This window comes from Lepisma saccharinum, chromosome 21 (assembly GCF_977018435.1).
Source record: "Lepisma saccharinum chromosome 21, izLepSacc3.1, whole genome shotgun sequence".
NCBI classification, from domain to species: domain Eukaryota; kingdom Metazoa; phylum Arthropoda; class Insecta; order Zygentoma; family Lepismatidae; genus Lepisma; species Lepisma saccharinum.
Genome location: NC_139249.1, coordinates 5,763,548 through 5,777,931, shown reverse-complemented (window position 1 = coordinate 5,777,931; position 14,384 = coordinate 5,763,548). Strand labels below are relative to the sequence as shown.

General features: G+C 39.0%; 2 protein-coding genes across 4 annotated transcripts in view; one reads left to right on the top strand and one right to left on the bottom strand.

Annotated features, from left to right (window-relative positions):
* Window positions 1-14,384, bottom strand: part of LOC146004418 (ectonucleoside triphosphate diphosphohydrolase 1-like) — a 143,284-nt gene that overhangs the window by 59,931 nt on the left and 68,969 nt on the right. The gene's annotated exons all lie outside the window — the stretch shown is intronic.
* LOC146004422 (ovochymase-1-like) overlaps window positions 316-14,384 on the top strand; it is a 51,324-nt gene continuing 37,255 nt past the window's right edge. Inside the window, exons 1-4 of the mRNA XM_083143277.1 lie at window positions 316-385; window positions 4,323-4,576; window positions 8,024-8,314; window positions 9,683-9,951. Coding sequence (XP_082999403.1) covers window positions 4,332-4,576; window positions 8,024-8,314; window positions 9,683-9,951 — 805 coding nt within the window. The 5' untranslated portion in view covers window positions 316-385; window positions 4,323-4,331. The remainder of the gene's footprint in view (window positions 386-4,322; window positions 4,577-8,023; window positions 8,315-9,682; window positions 9,952-14,384) is intronic.

Sequence of the window (14,384 nt, the reverse complement as noted above, 5' to 3'; positions counted from 1 at the left end):
TTGTAAGTGCACTTTAGGCACAGAAAGGTTAATCGGGACTTCATCTACAGTTAAAGTGGGATCCGGGCCACTGTGTATCTCCATCGGGTATCGAACCCGGGACCCCTTGAGAGCTGTTTGATTTGCTTCCTAACTCGCATAGTACATCTGTCGATTCATTTTACTTCATTGTCCAGTAAATGTGTTGATTAATTAACTGGCGCACATCTACGCTTTGAGGGGAATTCCGTGAAAGGAAGCCAGGAAAGGATGTTTTTGCTCGGCAGATATGATAGGAGCCCAATTCCCATTGGTCGTAATACTGGTTCCTGTATGACTAAATCTATGATCACGCATGGACGGGCAGAACAAAGACGGGTGTGCAGCGGATTGGAAAGGCGAGTGAGTGAGTATATCGTTTCTATGTACGCGGCTAGATCTGGGACAGGGCCTTTCCACATGCATTAACGCTGAAGAAAAAGAAGAATATAGGTTAATATTGTTGCAATGGCGATACAAGTGATTCACACTTGTGATATTCCTCAAGTCGAGCTTAGTAAAAAAGCAGGATATCCACGATAGCGTAGTGGTTAACGACCACCACTTTGAAATCTCGGCTGCGTGCCTTTAAATCTAAGCTGTTCAGAGGAAAACAAGTAAAAAAAATCTAATTTTACAGCAGACAGTTATTTATGTATATTATTTTAGCAAACATTGCAGACATGAGATACATCGCCGGCTGAATGCTATTTTGTCGTATCTCCACTTTTCGTCGGAATGACGTTATCGTGTTCCATATATGATAATGCGTCACGTTCCGAAGCGACGTATTTGGATATCAAGTGGTGTGAATTAATAATAAATCAATAATAAACAACAATAATAAAACGGTTGCACAAATCTTGTAGTGTATTCAAAATCCACATACGTCAAACTTCAATCAGCTCTCATGAAAAGTTAGTGGAGATGGACATACGACAATCTAGTTTCAGCTAGGCTGGATTTTGTTATTTAATAAATTTTAATATTTAAAATATAATATGGAAAAACAACCCAAACAAGTAAAGACACGGACAATCTAAAAATTGGGGATAAATAATAAGGACCCATTATTAAATATTAAAATACTAAATTATTTTAGGGATAACAGCGTAATCTTTCTTCGGCGACATGTTCCATCATCCCTGTATAGAATCTTTACACATGCCCAATATAAAGTTATACTTATAAAATTTTCAATAATTTATTCAGTATGAAAGCATCCGAAAGTCACAGTTTGTGACTTATGTGCCTTTTCTCGAACACGCTAGAAATCATTCACACAGACGCAGAGGACATCTTACATTGTTTATCTTAACAACGTGTTCGATCTAGATTTTGGTAGGGGCAATACCCATCCAGATTATCATTTGTCCTTTAAAAAGAAGTTTTCCCTTGGATTTAACATTATACTAAAGCTTCGCACATTCTCAATCTACACCATACAAGGTGATAATGGCATGTCGATGTTCCTGTTGTGAACAACACAGAGTTTTTCACTTTTTGTTGTAAATACTAGTTGTACGAGGGTCACTATTTATGTTTTGAGCCTAACAATGAAAAAACAGGAATTTGGCATTGAAAGCTGCTTTATTGTTTTTCGAAGTATTCTCCTTTATGGTCAATACACTTTTGCATTAGTTCGAACCATTTGTCAAAGCAGTTTTTCCAATCTTCTTGAGACACCTCCATAATATGGTTTTTGAACGCATCAACGGCGTCTTCCGCCGACGAAAATCGTTGTCCACGCAATTTATTCTTGACGTTCGGGAACAGGAAGAAGTCATTGGGTGCCAAATCAGGACTGTACGGCGGATGACCCATCAATTCGATTTTTTGACTGTTCATAAAGTCGGTTGTTACGACGAGATGTGTGACAGCTGGCATTGTCTTGATGAAGAATGATCCGACGGCGTTTGTTTGTTTTCCGTATTTGACCGAATACCTCTGGCAAACAAATTGTTGTGTACCATTCAGAGTTGACCGTTCTACGTTCCTCTAAAGGCACAGTTGCCACATGACCAGTTTTCCCGAAAAAACAGGCGACCATTTGTTTCGATGTGCTTCGAGCGCGAACAACTTTTGTTGAATTGGGTTCATCTTGAAACACCCATACAGTCGACTGCTGTTTACGTTCCAGCTCATATGCATATATCCATGATTCGTCACCTGTTACAATCTTATATACGTCTTTTGAAGCACCACGGTTGTATTTATTGAGCATTTGTTTGCACCAATTGACGCGAGCGTCTTTTTGAGTTTTTGTCAAATTGTGTGGGATCCAACGAGAACATACCTTTCTCACAGCTAAATGATCATGTAATATTTTATATATGCTGGTGGAACTAATGCCTATGGTTGCCTCAAACTCACAGTATGTCACATGACGATCTTGCAGTATTAGGTTTTGCACAGGATCAATGTTTTCTTGAACAATAACTGATTTTGGACTACCTTCGCGAATCTCGTCGGTGAGCGAATGGCGGCCACGATTAAATTCGTTATACCAGCGTTTCACAGTGGCAAAGGATGAGGCTTCATCGCCAAATGTGGAAGTAAGTTGATCGATGCACTCTTGTCTTGATAATCCACGTCGAAAATCGTAAAAAATCATCGCACGAAAATGTTCACGAGTTAATTCCATTTTATTGTTGTCGCGCAATCTCCAAGGCAACATAAACAACACAAATCAAGCTATTGACAAAACATTTGAAGTACGTTATGGTCAATAATGCCAGACTATTCTGTGCAAACGTCAAATAGCGCCTAACTTCAATCAGTGTTGCCAAGGCTCAAAATATAAATAGTGGCCCTCGTATAGTATTTCAAGTTATAGTGTTCGCGTTCCAAATTTTAGGATTTTTCTCCGATGGTCCAAAGAGTAACGCAGACCCATAAGCACTCACCCACTTGACTTTACCCAGTGTAAGTCACGAAGTCAATGCCTATTATGTGAAGAAGCACTCACAAAGGAACAGGCATGCCCAGACTAGTATGCAGACAGCCAAAGATGAGTCGCAACCCATGCTGTTTTTGAAACTTCTTGTTCTACAAATGAAAACCTTAAAGTCCGACAAAATTGTATGATATACTGTATATAGTTTAAATTCATACGTTATCAACTATAATTTACAGAACAAACTAAAGGTGACAACACTGATCAACTTCAAAACGCAATTCTTGGTCATTTTAAAGATGGCGCCTCCATCATACAGTTGCACCAGTGAAGAGCAGTGTTTCCTTGCCCTCTGGAAGCCTAGTGCGAATAGAAATTATACGGCAAATGCATGCTTACCACACCATCAAATTTAGGGATGGTGGGGAGAAATTCGACAATGGCCTCAGATGGGTGGAAAGACCTTCGCAGCGGCTCATGTGTGACTACACGAGGTTCTTCTTCATGAGGTACAAGTTATAACTCAAGACTTGAAATTATACGGAAATCAGCAATTGGTCTGCAAACGTGTGCAACCATATATGAAGAAATATACAGGGAGGGCTAAAAAGATGTTACCACTGAAATGGATATGTCGAGGTTAGTGTTACTATTTTTTTAGGTATTGATTTTCACAGTAATTTACATATGTATCAGTGGCGTATACTGAGTCCAAGGTCTGGGCTATCTCACTATGTCACATGGTCCTAGGCTATGAATAGAAATAAGTTTACAAACTCCTAAGAAATCGGGTTGCCAACTCATAAGAAATCAGGTTGCCAACTCATAGGAAATCAGGTTGCCAACTCATAGGGCATCAGGTTGCCAACACATAGGAAATCAGGTTGCCAACTCAAAATAAAATCAGGTTGCCAACTCACAAGAAATCAGGTTGCCAACTCCAGAATCACCATCATCATCGCACTGATATGAATAATTTTATTTACAATTTCTGGTCGATTTTTCTCCTGTATTTTATTCTCTAGACTTCAGGTTTCGCAGATAGCCTAGCTAGAATATACGCTCCTGATATGTTGGTATGTGAATGGTACGAAGTGTATATCAAGGATCCAGTTCAGTTCATATAATATGTCTCCAATAATCACTTGCAAGGCATATAAACATATAACTCATCCTCCCTTCAAATTGCCATATAAGTGGTAACATCTTTCTGGCCCATCCTGTACTAGATTAATAAATACAGACATATTAAGGTCTTCATTTTCCTCTCCCTCGTAAAATCTCTCTCTAAAGTGATAAATGTGGATTCAATACGTACGAAAAACGAACTTTCTGAACTATATACAACAGGTGTTCGTTGTCGGTGCTCACAAACCCACGCAAACATTACAGAAATTGTATTTTGCAGGAAAACGCAATGAGGCTAATATGGATCCTACTTCTCTGCTTGGGGTCTGCTTACTCCAAGTCCAAGAGGCAGGCAGACGGACACTTCTGGTGGCGAAGAAGCCCAGGGGTTGAAGTGGCGGCCAGGCTCGGAGAAGAAGAAGACATGATGACGAATGAAGTAGAGCCTGCAGGAGACGACTGCGAGTGCGTTCCGTATTACCTCTGTGCCAACAACACCATCATCACGACAGGGGAAGGCCTCATAGACATCAGGTACGCTATAAAGGATCTATCTATTGCGCATCAACCGCACCAAATGCTCTAAAGTTTCATGAATTTTAGCTTCAATGAAATGAGATAAGGATTTTGATCTTTTATAATTAAACTGTATGTATCCTCTAAATGTGTTGTTCTGTAATTTAAGTTACTTATTTGTCTTTAACTTCACAGTTTGGTGTCAGATGTAGAGAATTTACATGTTTATGCACTGTTAAGTTTATTATTACAACTTTGAGAGTGTGGTAATTTATAAATTTTACAATATGGCAAGACTGATATCCTTGTTCAATTCCACGTACTTTTAAATTTTCCTGTTATGGTTTATACTTTCGTGGAAATGCTCACCTAGCACTAAAATTAGATAATGAAAATAATGAATAATGAAATAAAATAACTAAAATTAATCATACGACTTTAAATGACAGTACCAAACAAGATTTATGAAGATTATTACTACTTATAATAATACGCATAAAATATTACCAAAAACTTTACGTCAACTGAATCTAACATCCTTTTCTGATATTCAATAAATATTCTGAATTTCATCTATTTGGACTTAATTTACTTGTCAGGGTATTTTTTATTTATTTTATTTTTTACAAATTTTTGCAGACCTTAGCTATACGTAAGATATATAATCAATACATGCTGTTATATCACTATCCTTATAACGTCTTTTTATCTATTCATGTAATACAAATGTAATATAATTATTTAATTTAAACATTATTATTATTATTATTACTACTACCACTATTACAGGGTGGCCATTCTAGGACCATGATAAAATTCACGTATAATTCCCGGTTTTCAAGGCGAACTTTTTAAAAATTCAAGGGCACAAACATATACATGTAAAACATATGATTTAAGGTGCAGAGTTTAAATTTGCCACTTCACATACTCAGATTCGAAATACATCTACAAACACAAGTCATAAATGTTACGGGATATTCTATTTACAAAAAAAAATGTCAGTTGTATAAGAATTTCAAACTCAAACGTACCTAACAAACTTCAAGATATCTTAGTTTGCAATAATATTCAATCGGTTAGATAGATTGTTCAGCAAAGGACACAAGCAAAGTAAAGCAACTGAGAGAATTCTGTTTTCTTTTCCAAGGAGCTTTAATTTTTTTTCCTTCCTCGATAAAAATAATAGCTAAACTGTGAAAAACCTGCTTCGGCGCAATAATAAATATTTAAAAAAATCAATGGGAATTGGAATTATAAAACATTCACACAGAATTCCAGGAATTCAAAGAATTACCAGTGAGTTGCCACCCTGTATTATTATTATTATTATTTTGAGACACTTGGTTCGACCCCCGAAATATATTGCTAGATACGTGTGATAAATAATCACAAACTTCAATATAATAATCTTTTAGGCGTTTAATATATGCGCAGTACCGGTAAGTTTAGTCTCAAAATCCTAGAGAAATGACAATAACTAAAGAGGGAAAGGGAAAGCTACACCAGAATCGAGGTCGGGAATACAACTTACCGAATTAAAAAAATTGGGGGTTTACCTTTTCCTTCGTATCTGGATCCCCGTTTAGATGTCAATGAGCGATAAGTCAAGGAAGTGCTGTCCCTGACGATGCCAAAAATAGCCATTGGCAGAAATCAATGAGGAAATAAAAGAGGTCTGAGAACGATAACGGCAAGCCTTTCGTTCGCATAGGAAAAGCCTATACATGTAGGTTAAAGTATTAGATTCAGCGAAATGAGTCAAACTGTCTCTTATCCCTCTTAACAAATTTCCATGTGCAAACACAAATGAAGACAATATATTTTATTTTCTAGTTTATTTCGAAACGCTTTTCGGCTACTTTTGACCAATCGAAACGATTAGGATGAGTAAGCGAATGGATGAAAGGTTACTCACAAAGGAACGCTCAAGTGCAGGGCAGGATTCGAATTCGTAACACGTGAAAGGCAATTTGATATCCAAACCAAATTACCGTACCTGCCAACGTATAAGACGCACCTTTTTCCTTCAAAAAAAAGTCTGGAAAACAGAGTGCGTCTCATACGCCGATACTCAGTTTGTGAGTACATTCATTTCTGGAAACTTTCTCTGTTCTGAGACGATTTCCTTGCGGAGTGTGACGAATAAAATTAAAATTAATTCTTTCCTAGTTATATTAGGTTAAGTTATTTGTTGAAAGTTGACCTACATATAACTTTATATTTGAAATACTGTAAATTCAATGATAAATATTTTTCTTCAAAGATGTGTCCAAAAATACGGTACGTAACAGGAAAAATATATCTTAGTTAAGTCACTTCAGTGCATTTTTAATTCATCGCGACGTCACGGATGAATGATAAACTTATGAAATGAATGGTGGGAGAAACACACTGAGACATAATACCTTAACAAGACTTTGACCTAGGACCTCTGGCTTCGTAGTATGTTAAAGAGAACGTTGTTAGGGAGATTTCACATCGAAGCAACAACACGCGACACATGTCGCATGGGATCGAGCAAATCAAGAGCAACGTTTCACACCCTAATGGCATGAGAGACCGCACAAGCCTGCGTTTGATTGGTGAAATCCTCAAGCGACACGTGTCGCGTCGGTGTGAAATCTCCTTACAAAACTAATGCGTTATTTATTGGGTAAAGAAACGGCAATGCGTCCCTTTTGGAGTAAAGTAACTTGCAACGCTTTACTTTTGGAGCAAAGTAACTTGTAACGCTTTACTTTTGAAGTAAACTAACTTGCAAGGCTTTACTTTTGGAGCAAAGTAACTTGTAACGCTTAACGTTTGGAGTAAAGTGACTTGTAACGTTTAACTTTTGGAGTAAAGTAACTTGTACCGCTTTACTTTTGGAGTAAATTAACTTGTAACGCTTTACTTTTATAGTAAAGTAACTTGCAATATTTTTATTTTATAGTAAAGTAACTTGCAAACTTTTACTTTTGTAGTAAAGTAACTTACAAGATTTTTATTTTGTAGTAAAGTAACTTGCAAGCCTTTAATTTTGGAGTAAAGTAACTTACAAGATTTTTATTTTGTAGTAAAGTAACTTGCAAACTTTTAATTTTGGAGTAAAGTAACTTGCAACCATTTGCATTTTAGTAGGGGTGTGCGGGATCCCGAAAAGTCGGGACCGGGATCGGGAAAAAAAAATTACCGTCCCGATCCCGACTTTTCGGGATCCCGAGCAGTCGGAAATACCGAATGGTCATTTTTAAAAGTCGTAAATTCTCGACGTTTTCTGCATTGTAAATGTCTGGAATTTATCGAAAATTGTTCGTTTTGTACCAGAAATGCGAAAACAATCACTTAAAGTGAAAATGACGTGTAGAATCCGAGATTTCCAGAGCTTCGGGAAATTTCGAACATTTCCCAAAAAATTCTGTCCCGCACACCCCTACATTTTAGTAACATTCTGAGCATTGTTCTTCTGTTTCTTACGCACAGACTAAGAACCTGCGAGAGCTACCTGGACGTGTGTTGCCAGCGGCCTCTGGACGAGCCTGTGGAGATGAAGCCGCAGCTGCGGAGGGGCTGTGGGGACAGGCACCTAAACGGCGTGGGGCTCCGCATCATGGGCGACGAGAACAGCGAGACGCAGTTCGCCGAGTTCCCGTGGATGGTCGCCATCCTCCGTTTCGAGGATATCGGCGAGGGGAAGCAAATGAACGTTTACCAGTGTGGAGGGGCCCTAATCCATCCGCAGGTCGTTCTTACAGCTGCCCACTGCGTGCAAGGGTAAGTGGCTTACCAATACCGCCGACCTCATATATATACATATATATTGATTGATTTTGTTTATCCTACTTCGCTTTTTCTGTCACATTTTGCTACTCGCGAAGATGAGTGATATGATGAAGGGACACTCACAAAGAACACCCATGTCCACGCCGGGCGTTGTATCGCGTTGTGCTAACCACTCCACCATGGAGGTTGGCTACCTTGTCCCAACTATCTCCGGAGCGGCTCCTCCGCTATGCAGCCTATCTCCAGAGATAGCCGGAAAAGGGTATAGAAAAGGAATTTTAAAAAGGTGGGTGTGGAGTCCAATAGTATGATACAGCAGACGACGCGCTGGGACTGAGTCTAAACAAATAAACACGTGCTTTTCTTCCTATCCAATCCAATACTATTTTCCTTCGAAAGGGGTAGGTTAATTACTGTGACAGCAGTTAAGAAACAAAATTGTGATGTGCATCGTACATCAATGTAAAGATGAGATTTCGGAGAATACGTCTATATATAACATATACCATACAGATGAGAATGTAAAGAATAAATGGAGTAGGAAATCGAGTAAAGCGAATGCTCCAGAAGGAATCCGATCTGGAATTGTAGCAAATGGGCACAGCCGATTCAATCATCTGAGGCTGCTGGTTTCCCATCATCCATACCGGCAGCGTGACCGACTTGAGATCAGGTGAGCTTTAGCTGTGCTCTGAATTAGAATGACCAACTTTTGTATAAAAATGCATGATTTTCTTACTCCGGTTATTCTTTACCTTATTCTCTGTAAGGTACGTAGGTGTGATATATAGTCGTATTCTCCGAAATCTCATCTTTACACTGATGTATTTACGATACGCATCATAATTTTGTTTCATAACTGCTGTCACAATAATTAACGCTACCCCTTCCGAAGAAAATTGCATTGATTTGAATAGGAAAAAAATAGGTTTTCTCGTTGTGTAGACTCAGTTCCAGCTCGTCGACTGTTTGTGACGTCACCACTAATAGACTCCATTGCTGCTACAACCATTTTCGTCTTCTTCTTTTAAGGGAACCAAACCCAACTTGCCTAACCTAACCGCCACAGATTATTTACTACCCCCAAAAAGCTACCAGCCAATGGGAATGCTTGAAACAGCAGCAATCACTACCTTTTATAAAACAGTGGTCTGCGATTGGGGGGGGCGCGGCGGTGGGGGATGGCAGTCCCCACACTTTTTTTCGCTTTTGCCCGCGCACTATGACCTGTTAATGCTAAGCCTTGTCTACCAAGAAGTTATCTGTCCTCCCCCTAGTTTTGGCACCCAATTGCCGCTACTGTTAAAAAGAGTATAAATCGTAACATGGGTATTTTCATTAATTTTATTCTACTTTCAGAACTCCGATCAACCTTCTAAAAATACGTGCGGGCGAGTGGGACACTCAGACGAAGAACGAGCCGTTCCCTCACCAGGACAGGGGCGTGCAGAGTACGGTGCTGCATGAGAAATACAACCCCGGAAATCTACGCTACGACGTGGCTTTGTTGGTACTGGACCAGCCGATCGAGCTGGGAAATAACATCGACGTCATCTGCCTACCGCCCAAGGATTTGATGTTCGATGGATCCAGGTGCTTTGCCACCGGATGGGGGAAGAACGTGTTTGGTACGTAGACCATCAAACCAGGTGTTCGAATTAAACATTTTTTGCCTTGTGGGGGGGAATTTCCATTCAGTGGCTTATTTGTGATTTCATTTCGGGGAAACGTTTTTTTTTGGTATGCAAATTCGTATATGTAGTTAGTAAACTAAATTTTTGCCTTAGGGTTCTAAGTACCTTAGAGCATTGGTTCTAACCTAGGCCATTAAATATGAAAACATTTAAACGTAATTTAGAAACACTAAGTATATTTACATTCTAAGGAAACGCAAACTCATACGCAAAAAGAAATGTCGAACTAATAACACGGAAAACTTGGCCAAATTTCTATTGCCAAGTTCAAATATAAAGTCCATCTAACCCGCCTACAAGTTTCTTGTGAACATCTTAATACATGTAAAATATCAGCACTATGCCATGAAAACTTAAGTGGAAAACAACTGCTGTTGGCTCGGTGAGGTTGGTCGGTAGCTGGACAATTGCGATTGCGGACAATTGCGATGAACACAGAAGTGAAAGGGCGGGTGGACAATTGCGATGAAATTTTAAATCTTCTATCAAATTGAAGGATGACTTAACACCCCGTACAATACCTCTTACAAGAGAATTATGTGAAATATTGATATTTGAAATAGAACACTGATTCCTCTCACACTTTCTCGAGAAAACGTATTGCATTACGACCACTTTTTAGGTTAGGTTAGGTTAGGTTGAGTTGGTGCTTAAAGTTCCCTTTATGCACAGTAAGGCTAATCGACACTGGAACATACAGTTTAAAGTGGGATCCGAAACGGTATGCGAATTCATTAATTTCTCCATCGAGTACTTAGACAAGCTTTGATGCCCACCGGGCATCGAACCCGGGATCCCTTGATTACAAGGCGACGACGATACCACTTTGTCATCGGGGAGTTAGGTTAGGTGCATCTGTGGGTTAGTCATCCTGATTATCGCAATTGTCCTACCATTAATTTGTAAAATGACCTTCATCGTCAAAATCATCGCAATTGTCCATGATTTTGGCTCCATCGCAATTGAAGACCCTGGTGCAAGAACCAGACAGCTCCACTTTTTGGTCAAAATTGTTTTCTTGCTGTAATCTATCATGAAGAAAATGCTCTATCTGCTGGTGCAAGAATCAGACAGCTCCACAGATTTGTTGCGTAGTAGGATTGGAAAAGGAGTTGTCTGGCGTGTTTCTGACGGCGCATGATTGCAGACAGCTCCTGGAGCAGTCTGGTTCTTGCAGCGGCTATAGTTCAATGTTCGGCCACTCGGCGCAGTTCCTATCGAGCCCGCACACTTCAATATGTTGCTTCTAGCTATTGTACGTGAATACCCCTTACTTTACATTCTACTATTTTATTCAGATTTTCGTATCTCCTGAAAACTTCCATAATTTGGAGCTGTCTGGTTCTTGCACCGGGATCTTCAATTGTCCTAGATTCGGTTGGTCAGTTGCAGAATGGTATTCTCCTTTAATCCACAAGGCACCTTTCAGCAGGGAAATCTTTGATGACTACTCCAATAATGGACTGGAATGATTTTTCAATTGCGCTTGTTAGATGGTTAAAGAAATGATATGGTTTCGATCTATTTTCCTTGAGAGTGATATAAAAATCCCTGGCAGGGATAAAAATAATTTTATTTTGCCGGAGATAATTTCTTGGGGGAGGAATCCCAGGCATCCCCCCGTTAATTCGCACCCTGATCAAACCAGTGTAATGTTCGCTGCAAAGTGAGTGAACTAATTGACAGAATAGTTTAGTCTGCTTCACTGCACTTTTTCATACCAGGGCCGTGTGCGAATGGTGCAAGGCCGTACTTGATGCGAACATCATTCGATCCATTTATTTTATTTATTTTACTTCGCTTTTCTGTGGCTAATCGCGAAGATGAGGATGAACGGTGATAGGATGAAATGAATGAAAGGACAATCACAAACGCATAAGGACAAATCCCACGGATTATACTGGCCGTGAGAGCAAGAGCCCCGTTGGTTTGCAAAATGCAGTCCAGGGTGGAAGAGTGGTTGACAATTTGGTGTCGTGTCACCCCTTACACCCGAACATCTTTCGAGAACGATCTCGCAGTTCGGTCTGGAAGCGAAAATCTTTCGAATTACTGTACACTTACTGCAGCGCGAAATATACGTTCAGTAGCATGGGCGTCGGCGAAAGGGGGGGGGGGGGCAAAACAACATATACTTTTTTCAATATATGGCAATTTATAAACGAAGTAGTTTATTTCACCTCATTTTGCGTCATTGTTTAAAAATTGTCTTGAGATATCGAAATTGGTACGAAATTTTCATAATTTGCAACACTGAAACTCGGTTAATTTGTAACTTTCACACGTTCCGAAGCTTCTCATACTACTGCGTTTGCTGCTGCTACGAATGTTAGAAGTAACTATTATGTAATCTTGGTTGTAACAAGTACTATATTATTCATATAATAAACTTATTGGATGCTAAAATAAACTAAAATAAAACTGCTACTACTACTATTATTATTATTACTAGTAGTAGTAGTAGTAATATAATAATAACAATTTAAAATACCGATAATGCTAAAATTTTAAAAATGAACCCCTCTTTAACAAACATCTGCATTTGCCACTGGTCTGTATCACAATATTTTTGAGGGGAGGGAGTGTCCTCAACATCTTCGATTCGACCCCCCCTAGGAAAATTTCTGGCGACGCCCATGTTCAGTAACGCATGAATTTTCCCGCGTTATACACACTTATCTTTAACCATAGAAATCACATAGTATTTTTGAAAGTTCTTACACTTACATATCCACACAACAGAGCAACAACCCAAACATCTAGCTGACTTTCGACTGCCATGATTTCAAACAAATGAACCAGAGAACAAGTGTAATAAACAAGTGTGTAACGTCGAGTACTGCATGCTGCAAGCTCGATTTCTCTTTAAATTGGTGCTTTCGACAAGACCGTTCTTCAAACCTGCTTTATGGATGTTTTGGACAGACAAATCTCTATCTGTAGCATCTAATAGTAGTTCTTTCCATAAGAAAGAATAGATCTGAAGATGAAAAGGTGGACAGAAATGTTTATTAAGGTTATATAATGCGTTCTTGCAAGTTTGTCCCGTTCAACTTGTGATTGTGATTTTGTCCCGTATTTTCATCTTCACAACCTGTCTGTTCGAGACCGTGACAGGTATCGCGTCTCGATACTACCCTTAAACTAGAGATGACCAAATCCAGATAAAATTCTATCTGTATATCGGATAATTTTCTATCCGGATATAGGATATTCTGATATCCGATATTCGGATCATCCTATTTATCCAGATATTCTGATTATCCAAACTGTACGGATATCCGAATGCGTGCATTATCCGGACAGTTATATTGTTTATCCGTGTTACGGACTATCTACATATTATTTTATTCATTTTCGTATTTCACTGTACGTTTTCCACAAATTCTGTTCTATCCGTTGCATCCGAAACGGATATAGGATAATTTGAAATACGGATATCCGTTATCCAGATTTTGAGGCCGCCACTACCCTAAACACAGTGGCGCCGAATAGGGGGCAAGGGGGACAGCCCCCTTCTCATTCCATTTTTTTGAACCGCACTTTAATGCCAAGCCTTGTCTTGGAAAGTCACCCCAAGTTCTGGCATCCAATCTCCGCCACTGGCTATACACAACTGAATGCTTCTGAAACGTAAAACCTCGTACATGTCAAGATGGAAGCAAGCATGTGGCGACACAAAGGCCAGTCGTCCCATTGCTTATCTCCTAGACAAGGGAATGTACTAGAAGAAGCCATTAGGCGCGACAGCATTCATTACTGAAGTATCAGGCAATCACTTCTTTTCCTTTCATTTAGGCGGATGTTGTTAGATATATCATTTGCTTCCCGTATCTAGTTATATCGGTGTGCTACTGCAGGTGTCACCCAAAACCTTTCAAATTCACTGTTCAAGAAACGCTTTTCTGCATTATGGACCATAAAGGAAGCAACAATTGAGAAAAGAGAAATATGTCCTTAATAGCCTCCCATTGAGCTTGTTCTATTCTAACAAATACTTAGAATATTGATAAATGATAACGTAATTAAGCCTAGTTTTCATTTCCTAGAATATTGATTATTAGTTTATGGACTTATTTGTTAAAATTATGGGCACATCAGCACGTTGGCTACTTGAACCCGTTCCTTAATACGGAGATAAGTCTCTTAACTACAACAAAGTTGAGGATAGTTTCTTAAGAAAATATGTTGTTTTAAAATTCACTCCATGATTTCTTCTAAAAATACAGATATTGAAACTAAAACTCCACCATCATCTAATCATTGAAATATTCATTTTCAAAAAAGAAAATACAAGCTGAGGTTTCAAAGGGGAACTCAGCACACATATATAAGACAACCCGCACAGAGGAATATACCGCTTATGA